Source organism: Phytophthora ramorum (genome assembly GCF_020800215.1).
Source record: "Phytophthora ramorum isolate Pr-102 chromosome Unknown Phyram_PR-102_s0002, whole genome shotgun sequence".
Classification (NCBI taxonomy): domain Eukaryota; phylum Oomycota; class Peronosporomycetes; order Peronosporales; family Peronosporaceae; genus Phytophthora; species Phytophthora ramorum.
Window position 1 is genome coordinate 382,658 of NW_027150648.1, and position 19,301 is coordinate 401,958.

Sequence of the window (19,301 nt, forward strand, 5' to 3'; positions counted from 1 at the left end):
CACATGAAACAAGGAAGACTGTCCATTCCAGTCAAACCATAGTCCTAAAGGCGCCGAATCTACACAACACGTGCTGTCTACGAGCCCATCATCCCCTGAATACCAATGACGATGAGGACCGTAAGTCCTACGCCGAACAAAATCTTCATCGCCTTCCCGAAGTAGCTCCATTTGCCGGGCTGCTTTGCGACCTCCTTCGCAATACCCTCCGTGACTTTTGCAATCTGCGCCTCGTCGACGTTCTTGATTTGGCCCGACGACTTGAGCCTGTTGAAGGCATTCTTCCACCGGCTCTGCTTCGTGTCGAGGTTCTTGAGCTCCCCAGCCTTGAACTTGTCCGAAAGACCCTTCCACTTGGAGATGGAAGCAGCTTCATCGTCGACATTCTTGAGTTGGCCCGACTGGAGTTTATCGGCCAGGGTTTTCCACCGGGAGGTGGTGGCGACCTCATCGTCGAGGTTCTTAAGCTGCCCCGCCTTGAGCTTCTCAGACAAGCTCTTCCACTTGGAGGTGGCGGCGATCTTGTCATCGAGCTGGGCCAGCTGCCCCGACTTCATTTTCTCAGCCAGGCCCTTCCACTTGGACGCCTGGTTGTTGAGTGTTCCTGCGGCAGCGGCCGCCTGCGCCTTCGCGACAACGTCTTTAAAGCCTCTGTCTTCATCCTCAGCATCGAGCTCCTCTTCCTCGGTCGATGTCTGCGAGCCCTTCAGATAGCGAGGCGTGTTATTATCTTCGACTTTGGCGACCTGGACGCCGTTGGCGCTAGCGAGATCGATGCAGCTGAGAGCGAAGGTGGCCACTACCAGCAGCACCAAGAAATTCGGACGCATAGCGTATCGAAACTAGCAGCAGCAATGGCAAGTAAGTAGTCTTGCCGCCCCAGAGCCGATTCGGAAATGCAAAGCTGAATGGTGAACTGCTCCCAGGTCCGAAGGTCTGTACACGGTTTTCTGTTCGAATTCAGGATCGGGCTGTGTCGATTGCATTTATGCACCTCTGTGCGATTTCGCAACATGAACACATGGTATTATAGCAGAGACTATTATACTACCACAATCAGTATTATATGAGGGATGTCGAGTGTTTGAATATTTGCAAAATCGTAGCTGTCGAAATGAAATCTATCGCCCAAGCCGCGCCTCTGAAACGGCAACATAATCCTAATACGAGCAAGATGCAACCTCGCTTGGTCCCGGGATTATACCGGCAAGCGTGCTTCAGCTAGGTCTTCACCCCTTCGGCCATTTTTTAGTAGAAACGAGCCAAAAAATGGCCAACACAAAAAACCATGTTTAGGTAGCTTCTTTCTTTAAACAAACCCACCTACACCGGATGCTCCAATACTTTAGTTTTTAATAGCTCCAGGTCAATATATTCAATACATGCATTCATATTAACTTACATGTAGTCCAGGACGTGGACATACACCTGACCTCCACCGTCGCGGATCAGTCACTGGCTCAGTGATTTATGCGAGGTCGGAGATTGGACGCAGCACCTTGCAGCAACGACAATACGATTTGGCGACCCGTAAAACCCCTCTTGCAAAATTGTATTGTGCTGCAGGCGCCTGGTTACAACGACATACACGTATACCAGGCTGGTATACGTGTATGTCGTGCGCACAATCCAACCGAGTACTGCCCCTCCGTCTACCGTTGCATGTAGGAGCGAGCCACTATCCTGGGCTTTGAGGTCGGTCCACCTGGTTGATCGACATGGGCATGGTATGAACGTAAACATCAAGCATCGCAGTGTGCTGGCACGGGTGAGATCTTGTGGTCGACACCAATTTCATCTGATACTTTCTATACATGCATAAAGGAGCATAACTGTGACGGCGGATGGGACATGTACCCAAATTCTGAAATTTGTGTCGCCAGTCATTTGCTCGGCCAGGAAGATGAAGCCTCACTCAGGATTGCAGCTACAGGTGCTGGCGCTGTACAAGAAGGCGCTGCAGGCGGCTAAGCGCAAGGATATCGACACGATGCGCTACGTGCGCCAGCGCTTCCACGAGGACGTGCGTCGATGCCGTTAGTTAACGCAAAAACTACTCGCTATCTCACGGATTTCGTATACTTCTGTCGCTCCCTCTCAGGCGTCGTCAGTGGACCGCAAGGACTTTGTCGTGATCGAGTACATGCTGCGCAAAGGAGAGCGAGACCTCAAGATGCTGGACAAGATGAAATCGGCGCATTTTGCGCAAGTTTCGCACCAAAATTAGCATGACAATCACTATAGATTCCGATAATTATGTCGCGACGCTGGAGGACCTTTCCCAAGCACAAGATGGACGCTGCTACTCGTTCTTTATGCTGTTTTTTGTTTACAGAAAGGAGATGATGACTACCAGTGCTGCGGTTGCAGTCAGTCCCATAATATTGGAGACTTTGGAGGCCGAGCTGGAGCCTGAGCCGGAATTTGGCTCGATGCCGCCCCCTGAAGTGCTGGTAGATGCCGGGACGGAGGACGCACTGTTGGACGCTTGCTGTAGGCTCATAGAGGAGCTTTGGTCGGTGGCTGATGCACTGGTGGACGCGGACGCTGACGAGGAGACGTAGGACCCGCTGGAACTTGCGGAGTCGTCCGTTGACAAGCTGATGGACGCGTCAGTGGAGGACGAAGTGGACGTGGAGAAGCTGCCAGAACTGGAGAGTGACAGCGGGGCGCTGGAGTTGGAGGAAGCGAACTCAGAGCTGCTGCCTGTGGAATCGGACGAGCTGCTTGACGAGTCGAGAGGGAGCGAACTGGAGGGGTCACCGACGGAGATCGACCCAGCGCTGGAGGACGAGGAATCACGAGCGGTGGCGCTGGTGACGGTGACGGCGAGGAGGAGGATGGAGAAGACCTTCATTGATAACGGTGAGTTGGACGAGAATGCTCGGCTTGTGGGTTTGGCTGGAAAAGCGACTGTGCCGACGGGGATTCTGTGTCCGTTTTGCTGGCGGATCAGCGACACGCGTTACTGAGAAACATGCGGGTGTCGAAGTGAAGGAAGGCCACAAGTCGCAATGGAACTCCACGTGCACTCGGAGTGTTGCCAACACGGGGCGGTGGACCATGTGCTCTTGTCTCTGCCGCACCAGGTGGAAAACACCATGTGACCACCAACATCGGCGCCAGTAAGTTACCTGTACGTTGACGTTCAAATGGCTCGACGATAGCATTGTCGATTTCCATCACCGACATGACCGTTAACGAGTTCGCTCGAGGCATCGTCCCATCCTGCGGAAGCATGTTTAGACGCTATTTCGCTGAGCATTTGGAAATTGCTGCTCACAGTTTGATTGACGCAATGCTCTGGTTCCGTGACCCTGCGCCTTACCTTCCAAAGGATCTCTGCCGTGCCTTTCACGCTATCATCCTTGACGGGGATATCGATGAGATGCTGGAACTTGTCGAGATTGAGCCACTACTGGTGCATGCTCGCAACGAAGACCGAGCAACTTCACTGATGATTGCTACCAGTCACCCGGAACCTTTGCGTGCTGTGGAAATGATGAAGTTACTTGTCCAGCGAGAAGCTTATCTTGGAGCACATGACAGCGATCGTCGACACCTTGATTTACGCTTGTGAACACAATGCCGGGGTCTTGTGGTGGAAAATCTTCTTCAGTGGAATGACCAGTGCGGCGGCACCAAATTTCACTGGTACGACTGTGATACCGAGGACAAAGCGCTTTGGTGCTGGCCAGCAAGCGGGCTAATACACCCGTGGCTACGCTCCTGCTGGGAAAGTTTGACATTCGATCGTACGCAAAGCAAAACCACCCCTTTAAAACACTGAAGGTTGCCATCGATTCCGGAAACGCACAACATGCATTGATGATCGCACTTCATGAGAGCATCCAAGCCTCAATTAAGACGCCTGAGATCACTCGCTACAAGGCATCCTACACTGCCGTGGACAATTTCCACCTGCACAGAAGCTGCTATCGACCAAGGCATGATCGACCTGGTCCAAGTGCTGAATCAATTGAACCGGCGAAAGGTATCACGCGCGGTGTGGTACATGATCCACAAATTCTTTTGTGATGGCGTCCACGTTTTGACAGCCGTACCGCGAGAGCTCCTACTGATCGGGAGATATTTCACCGATGCTTGGAGGTGGAAACAAGTTCGAGAGCTTTGTCTTATGCGCTACGGCTGTAACTAAGACGAAAACGGAGGCACCGGATCGCCTCCTTGCCAGTCTCCCTGACGATGTTTTCCATCGGGTTGTTGCGTTCGCGGTGCCGTCAGCATTCCAGCATCCGTCCGATTTCGAGAAGCGGTGGTGCAACTGCGACAACGTAAACGTATTTGGCGAATGCCGCTGGCACGATTGCTACAAGGCAACTCAAAGCGACTACGACCGGTTGTTCAACTACAGCGGGACTCTTTAGCGGATGCACTGGGGCTGTCAAGTGAGTGGGATCTATTGGTTGGAGTCTTGTTGTTGCACGATGCAGAAGGCGCTCTTGATTGGGACGACACATTCTTGTATCACAAGCCTCTACCAATTTGTTGGCCCCTCCTCTGTAGTCACAGCCATCCCGGTGGATTTAAACTGTTCACAATCTTCTTTCTGGTACCGTCGACTGTTCTACACTGAAGAATCAAGTCAAAAGAGACAAGAAATGGCACTTCGTGTTGATGGTCAATGGTTTGGTGCTGTGTTAGTTTGATGCTGCAGCCACTATCTGCTAGGCTTCATTTACTCGCATCCTTGAATGCAACCACCCGGTCATTATTTATCAATGCAAGACCCGAAGCGGTGTTGTACGAGAAGCATCATCATCCTTCTATACGAGAAGGCCGTGCTGGTGGCCACCATCCAAGTGGACACATTCACATCACCGGAGAGATGCCGCCATGAATTCTTGAATCTCGCCCAAGATGAATCGCCTCAAGCTGAACTTACGATGACAAGACATTCGCGGGGTTCGGGATGCAATATCAAATCGTGGCTCGAAGAGCAACTACAGTTGGTTCGAGCCTGCAAACCTACGTGCAGGCTTGGAGCTTCTGCATTTTGTATGCTTGGATCGAGTTGCACGAGGCAAGAAGAAGACCAGCACCGTCCCATTTGCAAAAGAGCTCACGTTCGGTCGGACAGTTGTGATTGTCTGCGCAGTTGGCATTATGAGTTGGAGCCTGCCATTCTACTTTCCTGGGTATCCTCTTCGACGACGCTGCACTACTCTGTGTAAGCACATCCGAGCTGGTATATCGATGGCGTGCAGGAATTGCTTCGCAAGGATTCCAGACTGGTGCACGCTCGCAACAAGAAGGGAGTGACTTTGTGATGCTTGCTGCGATTCATCCAGACGCCGCTCTCGCAGTGCAGATGATCGATGAACTCGTGAGCGAAGGCGCCTCTCTGGAACGCCGCGATCGTCGCAATCGACATGTGTTGCTTCACGCGTGTTTGCACGGCGCCGGTCGTGCAGTGATGGAAAGACTCCTCGAGCATGGTGGATACAGCATATTCAAGTGGAATGACTTTGGTATAGACGGACAAACCGCGTTACTTTTGGCCTGTGCGCGTGCTGACACGCCTATGACCACATTCTTCTGGACCGGATTGAAATTGAAACGTACGCGAAGCACAATCACCCATTCAAAGTGCTCAAGGCAGCCATCGACACCGGCAACGAACGTCACGCGCTGGAAATCGCACAGCACGAGAAGATCCGAGCGTCAATTCAGGACCCCAACGTACCGTTACAAGGGCAGTGGAGCGACGAGCTAGCATGGACGATCTCTACTTGCACGGAGGCTGCAGTCGGGAAAAGCATGATGCAGTTGGTGCAAGTGATGGATCAATTCAATTGGCGAAAGGTGTCTCGCGCGGTGTGGTACATGGTCAATCAGCTCGTCCGTGAAGGAGTGGACGTCTACGCGACAGTTCCGGCAGAGCTCCTGACGATCGGGAAGCAGTTCACGGGTGACTGGAGATGGAGCTTGGTTCGAGAGCTTTCTGCTGCGCGTTTCGGTCGTGGAGATGAAGGGCAGACTCATCCTCTGGCGCGTTTACCCGACGATGTATTCCTCCGAGTGGCGGCCTTCGTGGTGCCACCACCATTTCGACACCCTTCGGAATACGTCTCGCAGTGGTGCCGTTGCAGTGGTAGGGCTCTCTTCGGTGAATGCTACTGGCACGACTCCTACAAGCCACTCGAAGCGACTACCACTGGCCGTGCAACTGGACTGGAAGTTCGTAAACTATATAGTGATCGATCTGCCATTCGAAGCGTCCTTACCTTTGTGGTACCGCAAATGGACACAGTAAACGTCCTGTTCTCAATTTTGCGATTATTCAAGTTGCCAAGACAGCAAGTAGAAGACGAGGTGATCGTCTAAGGTGATCACCACGATTCATCTGCAGCATGCAGGTACTGGGTATGTTAGGATCACGTGATCAGAATTGGTAGCAAATCCGTGATCCTTTCCAAGACGTAATGGGATACACGGCACCTTGGAAATGCATAATCATCGCCCGATGTTCTGCTAACTTATCAGGCTAGGTATCTAGCCACACTTCCCAATTTCCCATTGAGCCATGAAGACCACCCGTAGAGCTGAGAACGAGACCTGATACTGCCTGAGGTGCTGGAACTCTTGGCAAACTTTGACACGGACGAGAACGAAGCTGACACGGACGAGAACGAAGCCAACACTGACGAACAAGAGAGTCGGTCGAAGAAGAACTCGATAGACCGGATCAAGAGGCAGAGAACATCTCGAGTGTCGACAAAAGGCGGTGCAAAGGATCTTAGCCTCGTGCCGTACTCGACGGAGTTGCAGCGTCGAAAGAGACTCGAGCTGAGAACCCTTAAAGCGAAGGCGCTCGAGATGGAAATGACCCTTGCTCAGTTGGAGAAGACCCATCGAGAGAACATGAAAAAGGCAACAGAACGATCCCATTCGACTCGATGGCGCAGTTTCGCCGCAATTACACGCGCTGAGAGACAGCGCGCTGAGCAAAGGAACCGAGGACTGAAGGCGATCCTGGCGGACCAAACGAAAGTGTATGCTTCCATCGGCAAGTTTTTCGAGAAGAAAGACGTGCTTAAGGTACATTCACGTGCAGAGAGTACGTTAACTTCTCCTGGTTGTGCTGACAATAATTTGTTTTTGCCGTAGGAAATAGACTTCGTGTTCCAGCTAGAGGTCGATAGACCGTTGCTTCAGCTCGAATTCAGTGCTGAAATTGTGGAGATTATGACCGAGGGACTACCGTGCTTATATCGAGCAATGGAAACAGAGCTCCCGAGGCTCGATAGCGAGACAACGGTCTCTATCCGCTGCGAAGGGATTCCCCTGGGAGACGGCGGAAAAGGGATGCGGATCAGCTCGATCAACCTCTGGCGTGCACCGTACAGGAGGCTGGAACCTGGATTTGGGATTATACACGAAGGTTCACCAGGATTCTGGCAAGTATCAAAGCTTCAAGAACGTATGATTTCACATTTGGAGTGGCTACCACTGATTTTGGGACTTTAGACTCACGTTTTATTGATTCTTTTGCAACAGATTCTGAAGACGACCCCAATCCTTGGGATATGAACAGCATGTCGACAATGCGTGCAGGTCTCCAAGTTATGAACATGAATCCACCTTTCGTAGATACGACGAGGGTTCTCGGACCGTTTTGATCGGGACAGCGAAGTGGTTTCTTCCCGACGGGAGCCTCCTGCTGCAAGACTACAACTGGACCGTGATTTCTCCATCGCCCTCGGACCCAGTGCATTCTTGTGTGATGCAGAATTGCTACAAACTGGAGATGGCATCGACACTACCATCCAATGCAGTTGAAGCGCAGAAGGCGATCATGATGCTCGACACAGTGGGCCTCCAAATGCGGAAAGCCATTCAGTCGATGCAAGATATTGTTCTTACCCGAATGGGGGTCGGTGGGGTGTAGAGGACAGTGGCAGATCAATACAAATATAGTACTACAAGCGGTACCCCCATGGTACAGTAGAGCAAACTGTTCAATCGATTGTATAGCTCAGTTCAGAACGTGAAAATTACCATCTCGAGACTCAAACCACAATTTCTAGTCTTACCCTTGCGTTAGCATGTATTAATAAAGCACTACGCCATCATCACGCGCAAAATAAAATCAAACAGAAGGCCAACTTACCACCTTCTAAAAGCATGACGCGCAGAAATCTACAAATCGTCAACGAGCAGTCAACATGTGGAGTTCATAATTTTTGTCGATGCGATTGATCGGTCTGCATAATCACCTACCTGACTGCTCTACCACACAGCACTCACTCGGATTAAGTTCTGAGTGAGGCCTGGCGACGGGGAAACCCCATTATGGCCACCCAACTCCCACCAGGAAGCAGCACAGCCAGATTAAAGGCGCCGTTCCGTATTCAACCGATTTACAACGTCGCAAGAGAAGGGAGACACGAGGACTACGAAGCGAAGAGAACGAGCTGCGAGCTCAGCTGGCTGAGTTGCGATCTGCACGTCAAGAGCACGTGAGAAATGCGGCAGCACTGGCGACTCAGCCTGGCACGATGAATCAGTGGCGAAGTCGCGCTGTTCTCGAAAACGAGAAACGAGCACGCGCCGAGCGTATCAATCGGGAGCTGAAAGACATTCTAGAACCGCAGATGCAAATTCGCTCTGCCATTTGTAAGACGTTGGCGAAGACTGGCACGTTCGAGGTGGGCGACTGACAATTTGTGTTATTTTGGCTGGGTTTGCTAACAATTTGAGTTTCTACAGGGAATGAGCTTTGTGGTTGGACTCCATCCGTGGTTGATAAACTTCACTCGAAAGTGTATAGACCTGTGCCGGGACTCAGCGTCAGCCAAGTTGCTTTGGATGAAATCACGAACAGTCTCGATTGGCTTCGCTTGGACACCGACTCGATGTTCCCTGTTGTTGAGGGGGGCACCGTCGTCTCTTTTCGGTGCCAGAGTCTGCCTCAGAGAGGCAGCGTGCAGATGAGCTCCATCACACCAGCGGGTTGCTCAGCACAAGAACTAGGAGACGTACTATGGCGCCATGCCACAAACCCGAAACGAGCTTCTGGCAAGTGTTTTCACTGTGTAAGTGTGTGTACGACACTGTACTAATGGTAGGTGAACGAAAGGCTAACCATTTTGATTTTGAGATGCCCACAGATCAGTCGGAAGACTCCGAGTCCACTTGATTTGAATGCCACGGCATCGCTGCTTGAAGGTGCTCTGTGTGTCAGTGCAGTGAGCTCCTTTCGCAGGTATGACGAAGGTGATCGGATCATTTGGTTGGGACTACGAAGTGGTTCCTTCCCGATGGAAGGCTTTTGTTGCAAGACTACCACTGGACCGTGATTTCGGCGTCACCGTCAAATCCACTGAATGCTTGTGTGATGCGAACCTGCTACCAACTTCGAATGGCATCGCCTCTATCAGGCGACGCAGCCCACGCACAGCAAATGGTGTACAATTCGATTAACGGTAAGATGCGCAACTTCTACCAGTTGATGCAGGATAACCTGTTGAGTGGTGTGGAATGCAGACTGTAACAATAATCACCACTCATGAATGCATTGGTACCTTAGCATTTGGCTCTTGTGTTTAACACAGCTATAACAGAAATGCCTGACACAGCAATTCAAACGGTTCGGTTTACGTTTAAAGCTTTGCCGTCCTGGCCTGCATTACAGCATCTAAGCAATTGCTTCTACCTCATGCTTCTACCTCGGTGCATACAGTTTCTACGAGTCAACTGGACATTTCAGAGTGCTCTTGCTTGCTTGAGCATCCAGCAATCTACGAAGGAGAACGCGCTTATCAGACGTGATTGTCCTCTCACATTCAATCAAAATTCGTGTGTCAGTATGATTGAACTAGCCGATTTTTTAGAGCAGCCAGCTCATCCATCTACTTGTCGATTGTGTCGGGCGAAGCGATTCTGAGCTTATTCAATGCAGTGTCCAAACTCACAATTTCTAGTCTTACGGCTTGGTACCCTTGCGTTAACATGCATTATAAAGCACTACGTCATCATAACGCGCAAAATAAACATCAAATAGAAGGCCAACTTACCACCTTCTAAAAGCATGACGCGCAGAAATCTACAAATCGTCAACGAGCAGTCAACACGTGGAGTTCATAATTTTTGTCGATGCGATTGATCGGTCTGCATAATCACCTACTGACTGCTCTACCACACAGCACTCACTCTGGATTAAGTTCTGAGTGAGGCCTGGCGACGGGAAACCCCATTATGGCCACCCCAACTCCCACCAGGAAGCAGCCAGCCAGATTAAAGGCGCCGTTCCGTATTCAACCGATTTACAACGTCGCAAGAGAAGGGAGACACGAGGACTACGAAGCGAAGAGAACGAGCTGCGAGCTCAGCTGGTTGAGTTGCGATCTGCACGTCAAGAGCACGTGAGAAATGCGGCAGCACTGGCGACTCAGCCTGGCACGATGAATCAGTGGCGAAGTCGCGCTGTTCTCGAAAACGAGAAACGAGCACGCGCCGAGCGTATCAATCGAGAGCTGAAAGACATTCTAGAACCGCAGATGCAAATTCGCTCTGCCATTTGTAAGACGTTGGCGAAGACTGGCACGTTCGAGGTGGGCGGCTGACAATTTGGTATTTTTTTTGCTGGTGTTTGCTAACAATTTGAGTTTCTACAGGGAATAAACTTCGTGCTTGGACTCGGTCCGCTGATTGATAAACCTCTCTACAACATCAACTTTAACGATGCCGCGCGCCGAGTGACGAATAGTTTGGAGAGTCTTCGTATGATGACGGACGTGGTGATTCCACCTGTTGATACCAGCGTGACCATCAGTTTTCGCTCCCAACGCTCAAGACAGGGAGCTGTCGGAGTTTGCATGGAGACACGCTCCATCACGCCGATGACTTGCACAGTGCAGGAGTCTGGAGATTTAGTCTGGTACTATATCACCAAGATCAACACGAACGACAACCAGTCCTTCGGAAAGGTAAGTTCGCTGTATTAACTCCAGATTGTGATCGAGAAGAGACACTTACACAGTAAATTGCTTGGTGTACCAGATTATCAAGTGGAATCCGACTTTGTGTGATGTGAACAGCGTGGCTTCACTACACGAAGGGCCCACAAGCGTAAATGCCGTGAACGCCTTTCGGATGTACAATGAAGGCACCCGAATGGTCTTGGTTGGCAAAACCAAGTGGCTTCTTCCTAATGAAGGGCTCTTATTTGAAGACCAGAGTTGGACTGTGATCTCGCCGTCACTGACTGATCCAACGGGAGTCTGTGTGAGTCAAAACTACTACAGAATAGAAGCGAAAACTTCGGGTTTTACTTCCACCATATCCATGGCAGCACTTGAAGCGCAGAAAATGGTTTTCGATGCAATCGGGGAGAAAATGCGAATCATGAACCAGTCAATGCAGGACATGTTTCTCACTTGCAACGACTTGAGCAGGTTGTATCATAGCTAGCGTAAGAGAAGAGAAATATAATGATTCCGATACAAGTTACTTCGAAGTACTTCGTTATTGAGCGAGCTACAATGGAGCTGCATGTACAGTACGACGCCCCCCAAAATTTCCCAAATCCCTCTACATAGTGAACACGTTTGTTTTTATTCCTGAAACCTCAAGCTGCCGACCAACAAAGTCGCATTGAAATTGGTGTCCACTTTTTTCTCTGCGCAGTGTAAAACTAAATTCACTGCTTTGCAAATCGGTGTTGTCCTTGCTCGCCTTTGTCTTTTTGGCTGGGACATTCGTAGGTGTTGGTCTGTTGAACATCTACTCACCATGAACCACAACTGGTTTAAACAGCGAAAGGTAGATTCGAAAAACAAAAACAAACAGCATTATGAATCAATCTAGCCATCGTTCTTCAATAGACTCAATCGATGCTGTAATTTCCTCGCTACTGGAGTAGGTTCTGGATCATTGGCTAAAGAAGATCGGGTTGCAGTGAGCTTCACATCGTGATGACCGCCTGAACATTTCAAGAATCGGTCTCATCAACATACTGGTCGCGATGAAGTGGACGGGTATGCTGCCCCACTTTTCGATCACCTTGTCACTCAGCCTCTGGGTTGTCGGGCGGAAAGAGTATACGATTAGTGAAAGCTGACGGGCTGAACACTTCTTGCTGAGCTTCGAGACGTCACAGGCTGTGGAATGCGTCATTCAAGTTAGCTATTGGCACTCGATCACCATTCAGGTCAAGTGTGCTCAAGAGAAATTGTCAAGTCTGTGTAAGTGCTCAGACCAGATTTGTTATACAGTGAGTCCTCATAGCAAATGAACACATATTCGGCAACCAATGAGCCTCATAAGAAATCACTTATCCCCTAGATGAACCGAGCAGAAAAATTGTGTTCCTATAGCACAGCAAAACCTAGTGCCCGAATTGACGAACAGAGCCACCGAAATTATTTGTGATCGATCTCCTTCATGGTCGTCGAAACTGTCGGTGCGCTTCTATTTAACACTTCTGTTGCACCATCTTTCTTCATCTTTCCCGCCTAAAGCTCTTCGTAGGGAAACCATCGACGCTCGTGCACATTTGACGTTGAAGCCCAGCATCTTTGAGCAAATCACTAGAAAAAAATTGGAGGAGGAAGCTCACCGACGCCTGGCTTGCTACTCAGATTACGAACTATGGCGGGAAATATTCCATTGAGCGGATGCTAACGCTTGGAGAATACACGCAGAAGGCATCTTTAATTCGCGTTCTGTTAGTGATTATGGCGACACCAGCTCCTGTCTTGTTGATTGTGATCGCACTGGAAAGTGTTCCACTACAGGATGCTGCAGCATGTTGGAGTGTCAACTACGGATTTTGGGCTCGCTTTGGAGTATTGGCCAGATCGATCGCGTACGGAACAGTCATGCACGCTGAGAGTATGGTCAATAGTGCCAAACTCTCACCGCACAAGATCGTACTTTTTGCCCTTTGCGTGACAGTGAGCTGCTTAGTGACAGTCATGGCGATTGCTGCAGGATTAGTATTCCCGATTCCGTTCATATCCATAACATTTCGATGACGATGGTAACGATTATGGGGGGGGGGGGTCCTTCCGTGCCGTTGTCAGCGTACGCGTTCCACGAAAAACAGGACAGCGAGACCAGCTTATTCGGTTTGCCAAGTTTGCGTCGGTACAATGGTCAATGTCAATGGTTTATCTGGCGTACCAGGTTTTGTTTCAGGCTGCGAACAATACACAATGGGAGCTAGTGCTTTTACTTCTCCCCGTCTTGAAACTTGCACTGAAAAATGTCTTTGTACACACATTTCCACCCAAAGAAGATATGATCCCTAAAGGCGTGATATTCACAGTAGATGTTTTCGATGCGCTCTACCTCTCGACGCCAGAGACGATGATACTGATTGTGAAGCTGCTGGAGAACTTGAACGATGCGGCTAGTGCATTTGATGGGTGTGGTATATGATAAGCACATTGAGGTTTGCATCTGCGCTGTGGTTGACTAAGCCGAGTGAACACTACCGATCGTGTATAATAAACAATTGCAACCACTAACCTGAAATTCTTGTTCTCTCTAGCTTCTAAAATTTGCAGCAGAGTAGCTGCATCCTTCTCAAACTGTTCGCTTGCACTGAAGCACGCTTACCAGGAGGATAAGTTCAATACCGTTTTGAACCGCTCCTTCTGGACTTCTTCAGCGTCATTAAATTTGGGCTTCAAAACTCCGCAACAATTCGAAACACCGCATCCGGCAGCTCAGCCACGATATTCAGCCGCACCAAGCCTCGCTTCATTGCCGAGCGATCAGGAGCATAACGCATCAAAAACACAATCTGTATCCGCTCCCAGATACAGTCCCGTCGATACAAGGCTGCAATCTCGTCAAACTCCGGTCGAACCGGTCCTGGGCGTCTCACCACATCCGTCTTCCCCCGACTGCAAGTCTCCACCTCACTACACAGTGCGAACCACGTTGCATGACCCACACAGTGCCGATTCAGTCGGTGCATCGCCTGCACAGCCCGAACCATCTCCTTCTCCACCGCCGCTGCCACACAACTCGACACCGAGACATCATCATCCCCACTCTCCACCCTTTGACTCTGATTCCACTCTCCATGGGCTGTCAACTTGTCCACACGCCGATTATTTCTGATCACCCACTGCACTTTCCTGTGGCGTAGTAGCTCTAACACACAGCGTTCGTCTCCGCTTCGAAGTGCGAAATTGAGTGCGTGCAGCGGCCCAACCTCCTCGTCTGGGGTTAAAAGATCCAAAACAGGACGCTAGGCGTCCGTGGCCATGAAGACACGCGAGTCCGAGCGCCGTTCGGCCTTGGTCGTCTCTGTCACTCCATAGTAAAACTCGGTGGTCGGAAGTACTGTCCCAGTCTAAAAGACTCTGGAGGACGTGGGGGTGGGCTCCAGAGGCACAAACTGCCATGAAAACATGACGACGATGGTCGTCCTTGGTCCGCAGCGAGGCTCCTTTGGCCAGCAGCATTTTTACTAACGTTTTAATAATTTTCAGGGACGCCGAGGGACTCGTAGCGGAGACCATAAGCGACGTCACGCGGGGACTCGACGAGGACCGCGCGTTGGCCAGTAACGGGTCATGGAACAGCAGACGACGCGCAGCGTCCACTTGACCGCGATGAAGCGCCTCATGGAAACGAGAGACGCTCAAGGCATCGGGAGGAGGCGTGCGGCGACATCGCATCGGACGAGCGCAAATTTCGAAAATGACTAACTAGAGGGTGGCATGTGTTAATATGCCATTCTTAAGTGATATAGTTATTGAGATGTTCACGACGCGCTCAGACGCCTGGAAGATCTTCTCTCCATCCTTCGGAGCCGTTTGGCCTTGCAATGGCCTGGGATGCATAGTCTGGAACAAGTTGGGCAAGGCCTGGCTTCGATGAGGAACTTGAGGATCCTGGCTTCTTTGTCTTCGTGCAGGTCGACGAAACTCAAGATGACGGCGAAGGCTTCGTCCGGGAGGAGGATCAGAGGGTGCACGGCATGAAGCTCTCGTTCTTGTCGTCGACTTGCTCTGCGTGGACGAGTTTTGCGTTCTCGAAGCAGTACAAACGCTCCAATTTGATCCCAGAGCCATGCACGACGTTGTGCACGTGCCATTGCAACGAGTTCACGGGAGACTTTCAGCTGTAGATGCTGGCCCTTGGCCTCGGTCTTGAGTCGGTACAGTGCGTACCATGTAGCGAGTCGAATGTCTGCCGGGTTGTAGCGATACAGTGCAAAAACGACGCGAGGCATGTTACTGAGGACGGCAGCCTGGACGCACGTGATGACGTTAACTTTCTGCTGCTGTGGATCTCTTGGAACCTTGTGCGTCGTGGTGCTTTGGATGAGCTCGTTCCGGATGCGCTGCTCGCGGAGGACTCGCCATACCTTGCTTTCATCTCGAGTTTCAATGGCGTCTTGCAGTAGTTGCAGTGGAAACTCGGGGTGACGGTGCAGAGCGTTCGAGCTGCTCGAGAAGAACGACCACATCGTTACGAGGACTGTGGTGCTGACACGGCACAATCAAGAGTGAGCTGCTTGGTTGCGAGGTCCAGCACAGATTCAAGTCGCCATGTTGCATCCACATCTTTGTCGGTTGTGCGTGGGGCAGTCACAAAGGCAGTCACACCATCACTCGAAAGATCTCGGTGTCGGCAAACCTAGGATACGGTACCCCTACTGTAGTTACTCGAACGGAGACCGAAGTTGGACACGATGCACGGGGGCATTGTCGATTGGACCGGGTCAGGTAAAGATGAGGATCCCTACGGCACTGTGGCCGCTTCCTCGAGGAGAAATGCAGCGGCTGTGCAGGGCAATTCTTTCGAGCGGTGACCGCAACGCGGTTTGCCGGTGTTTGAACCGCATGTGCGCTGGGGATTTGGTCGCGGTAGCTCAACCCGAGTGTCCAACGCAGTGGTCGAGGCAACACGTACAGTAGGAACCGGGGCAAGTGGCTTCTTCATTCAATAGAATAGATATGACGCTAGTTAATTGGCAAAGTACTTGTCCTTCATGACTCGACGAATCGTCGTAAGAACCCACGGATTCCACCCGCCAGGAGCGACCTCGTTGCCGTCCGGACCGAGCACTGCAGGGGGCTGCTACCGTCGCTGCCGCAATGCCCAACGGAACCGCACCAGTTGCACCGATGCTGTGGAGCACTGCACTGCCTTCAGACCCCCCCCCCCCCCTGAAATTGCAGCACTTGACTTCATCGAAGCTGCGGTTGATTCTGCAGCGATTCCAGTGGCTGTAAATCCGACTGTATAGACGACAGGTACTATGGAAGCCCCCCTACGATGGCTCTTACACCCAAACCCAACGCGCTGCTTTAGGCGAGCCAACCATTTCACTTGCGGAGAAACTGAGGAATGGCAACTGTACAATCCTACAGATTGACGGAGATTGACCCAACATCTTCTCACCGTTAATAGCGCTATGTAAAAAGTATTGATAGTCTGGATGAATCAGCGTTGCAGACGCAATATCTGGAGGCTAAAACCTAAGGTTAAACATACATGAAGTTCCGGTGCATATCCCAATTCTCGGTTGAGAAATTTGCTTAGCGTCGTCAAGGTAAAAGTGCGATGTGCTGAGACTGATCTTTGGCTCAGCGCAGTAAAGCCTTACTTGGAAGCGATTTGAAATAATCAAGCGGGGCGAATCGAGACAGGAGGGGCTCCAAGTCGGGTTGCTGACCTCGTTGCAAAACTTTGGTACGTCTAAGTCGAACGTGCGTGAGCGATGAACACTTCTTAACAATTTGTGTGGACGTTACAGACAAATGCAGTGCCATATTTGTGCTTGCACAACTCGGAGATCAAGTTGGACGAGTTCATCGTTTAGGAGCGACAACACGTTCCCTCATTTCCTCTGATGGCTTGTGGCAAACGCATTCTGCATACCGGTTCGCCGTTTTCCCAGCCAACCGTCCATTTGGTGCCCAACTCACGATTTGAGTTGAGGTCGCAGTGCGTTGGGTGGACGGCTAAAGGAATGGTCGATTACGCTGAGTCTGCAAGTGCGATCAGGCCCACATCTAAATGAAAAACGTTCAAATAGCACCCTGAATCTCACTCACAACCTTGACAAAGAAAACCTCCTGAAGCACTCAGGCGTACGTGCACGTGCGGAGACTGGAGATACATCAATTTCATAACACACTGCGACTTCCTCAACGACTGCGGAATTTCTCCGCCATGACACGACGAACTGTGTTAATTGCCCAACCATTGATCCCGGCACTTTGAACTTCTCCTCCTTGGGGATTATACAGCACCCTGCTGCACCAAATGTTGCTGAATGCCTCGCGTGCCTCTTTCTCCGTGTTGTAGCGGCAAACACGTACGTTACCCCACCCTTCCTCGGTAGCAATAACCCATTTTCCTGTACTGGTATCGCGGAGATCTTCGTACGCACTCAACGACTCGTGCTGTCCACTGCGGCACGTTTTGACAATTCCAGCGATGCCGACCCCCATCACCGTTGGAACGGAGACTGCAAGTGCAGCGATGCCCATTGGAACTGCAGCGACAGCTCCAATGCTCTGCATAACGGCCACGGCGCTCCCGCTGGTAACTGCACCCCCACCTGCGATCGCAGCACTCGACATCATTCCAGCAGCTGCGGATTCCGCCACGACACCAGCTGCGGTAAATCCTAGCGCTTGGACGACTGGGACAGTGGCGGCAGTGGCCGCGATGCCCAAGGCTGCCCCTGCCCCGGCACCCAACGCCACAGCCGATACTGGGTTGTCCATCATTTCTTCGGCTGACGGCGTTTAGGCAAACATTCGCATTTAGGATGGGAGAGAGAGCTACCTCATCTCTACATAACAAATGAAATCAGCAACAACATCGAGCACAAGGGTAAACATCAAATAGAAGGCCACCTTACCACCAAAAAAAAAAACATCGAGCACAAGGGTAAACATCAAATAGAAGGCCACCTTACCACCAAAAAAAAAAACATCGAGCACAACACCATTACCATCCATTTCAAATAAATGCTGATGCTTACTACCGGTAGCATGAATGGATGCAGCTTAAACAAGCTACTGCGGTGTCGGTGGCAGCAACAGTACATCCATGAAGCTGTCTTCCATGTACAACTTCCCACCTCCAACGTACTTGACGCTCAAAGTATCCTTCGCCTCAACAGGGATCGTGTGCACGTACGTCGTCGAAATTCCAATGGAAAAGAGGCCACACGTGTAGTCATACACACTCGCAATTTCCGACATGCCCAGGTACACTTTAAAAGCGATGTCCGACCAGCAGTTAGTGGCGAAGCGTGATCGATTGCAGAAGACCCGGCTCCGCAACTTGACTCGAGCGAGATTCGCCGAGAAAAAGTTCTCGTCAAAGTTGGGACTTGGCTTCCAATAAATCGCTTGGTTGTGACCTCCAACGGCATACGGTTTAACACTCGCGAAGGCAATTCCTCTAGTGGGTTGAGTCGCAATACCACCAATAGCAACGATGGCAGCAGCGAAAATAACAAGTGCCACTACCATGAGGCTGCGAAACAGACAATCCCCGTAGCTGGAGGATCGGAATGACCTTGTTCCGTCACAGGGAGAGTGGGTCGTGGCAGGGTGCTCGACTCAGACGACATGGTTGCGATACTGGCTCGCAGCTCGATCTTTTCACGCCGCTCAGCATCAACTTGCTCCAGCATGAAGTTCAAACTTGGTGTCCAGTAGCAGTGCTCCATCCCAAATCGCAGACGTAGCTGCAAAACAACCAGTTCCTCGACTTGTTCGGTCAAGTCCAAAACCACATCTTTATAGCCACGTCCGGTCCCCAGTGCGGCAAGCCCAATCTAGGCAAAATTCACCCAAAAATTAGTGGGAAATTGACACTACACAAATGGGTCTCCATTCATGCCTTCACGAAAGACTTGACCTTGTCCAGTGGAATCCTTGTCGTTGCATCTGCGCACAAACCCAGGGTTTCTGTCGTCACAGTGCAGGCCCTGGTAGGCAAATAGCACAATCCTGATTCTACTGTACTGCTACAGTAGCGCAGTTAGAGAAGCACTTACCATGCCTGCTCGGTTGCTCTATCAAAGAGCTCGATTTCAAATCCGCCTTCCTTGTCGACAACTCGGCAGAAGAATGGCGCGCCAGGGTGGGAAGGAAAGCAGCTAAAGGCTTGCTGCACGACACCATGGCTCTCTCGGCGAAAACGAAAGTGAGAGAACTCGTAGCAAAGGAGCTGCACGGGGGAGTCTGAGACCTTGCGAAGAACACCGAGCGCCTCTTCTCACGTCGGGCAAGAAGATACTGGAAAATATACTTGCAATCGCTGACGAAATACAAACGCCGTTCCCC

At 50.9% G+C, this 19,301-nt stretch overlaps 8 protein-coding genes across 8 annotated transcripts; 4 read left to right on the forward strand and 4 right to left on the reverse strand.

The window, feature by feature from the left end:
• Positions 1–77: 77 nt before the first annotated feature.
• Positions 78–830, reverse strand: KRP23_1666 (uncharacterized protein; the record flags this gene model as incomplete). The annotated part of the gene is made up of 1 exon (XM_067886328.1): positions 78–830. The coding sequence occupies one exon, from the start codon at positions 828–830 to the stop codon at positions 78–80; it is 753 nt and encodes a 250-aa protein (XP_067748999.1).
• A 1,073-nt stretch (positions 831–1,903) lies between these two features.
• KRP23_1667 (Succinate dehydrogenase assembly factor 1A, mitochondrial) lies at positions 1,904–2,227 on the forward strand (the record flags this gene model as incomplete). The annotated part of the gene is made up of 2 exons (XM_067886329.1): positions 1,904–2,023; positions 2,102–2,227. 2 exons carry the CDS (start codon positions 1,904–1,906, stop codon positions 2,225–2,227), a joined length of 246 nt encoding a protein of 81 aa, XP_067749000.1.
• Positions 2,228–2,603: 376 nt separating this feature from the next.
• Positions 2,604–2,972, forward strand: KRP23_1668 (uncharacterized protein; the record flags this gene model as incomplete). Its single annotated transcript, XM_067886330.1, has 1 exon — positions 2,604–2,972. One exon carries the CDS (start codon positions 2,604–2,606, stop codon positions 2,970–2,972), a length of 369 nt encoding a protein of 122 aa, XP_067749001.1.
• A 3,402-nt stretch (positions 2,973–6,374) lies between these two features.
• Positions 6,375–7,643, forward strand: KRP23_1669 (uncharacterized protein; the record flags this gene model as incomplete). The annotated part of the gene is made up of 4 exons (XM_067886331.1): positions 6,375–6,380; positions 6,595–7,062; positions 7,132–7,444; positions 7,522–7,643. 4 exons carry the CDS (start codon positions 6,375–6,377, stop codon positions 7,641–7,643), a joined length of 909 nt encoding a protein of 302 aa, XP_067749002.1.
• Positions 7,644–10,427: 2,784 nt separating this feature from the next.
• On the forward strand, positions 10,428–10,970 carry KRP23_1670 (uncharacterized protein; the record flags this gene model as incomplete). Its single annotated transcript, XM_067886332.1, has 2 exons — positions 10,428–10,577; positions 10,641–10,970. 2 exons carry the CDS (start codon positions 10,428–10,430, stop codon positions 10,968–10,970), a joined length of 480 nt encoding a protein of 159 aa, XP_067749003.1.
• Positions 10,971–14,746: 3,776 nt separating this feature from the next.
• Positions 14,747–15,454, reverse strand: KRP23_1671 (uncharacterized protein; the record flags this gene model as incomplete). The annotated part of the gene is made up of 1 exon (XM_067886334.1): positions 14,747–15,454. The coding sequence occupies one exon, from the start codon at positions 15,452–15,454 to the stop codon at positions 14,747–14,749; it is 708 nt and encodes a 235-aa protein (XP_067749004.1).
• A 1,687-nt stretch (positions 15,455–17,141) lies between these two features.
• KRP23_1672 (Interferon alpha-inducible protein 27, mitochondrial) lies at positions 17,142–17,729 on the reverse strand (the record flags this gene model as incomplete). The annotated part of the gene is made up of 1 exon (XM_067886335.1): positions 17,142–17,729. One exon carries the CDS (start codon positions 17,727–17,729, stop codon positions 17,142–17,144), a length of 588 nt encoding a protein of 195 aa, XP_067749005.1.
• A 291-nt stretch (positions 17,730–18,020) lies between these two features.
• Positions 18,021–18,482, reverse strand: KRP23_1673 (uncharacterized protein; the record flags this gene model as incomplete). The annotated part of the gene is made up of 1 exon (XM_067886336.1): positions 18,021–18,482. One exon carries the CDS (start codon positions 18,480–18,482, stop codon positions 18,021–18,023), a length of 462 nt encoding a protein of 153 aa, XP_067749006.1.
• Between the last annotated feature and the right edge of the window lie 819 nt (positions 18,483–19,301).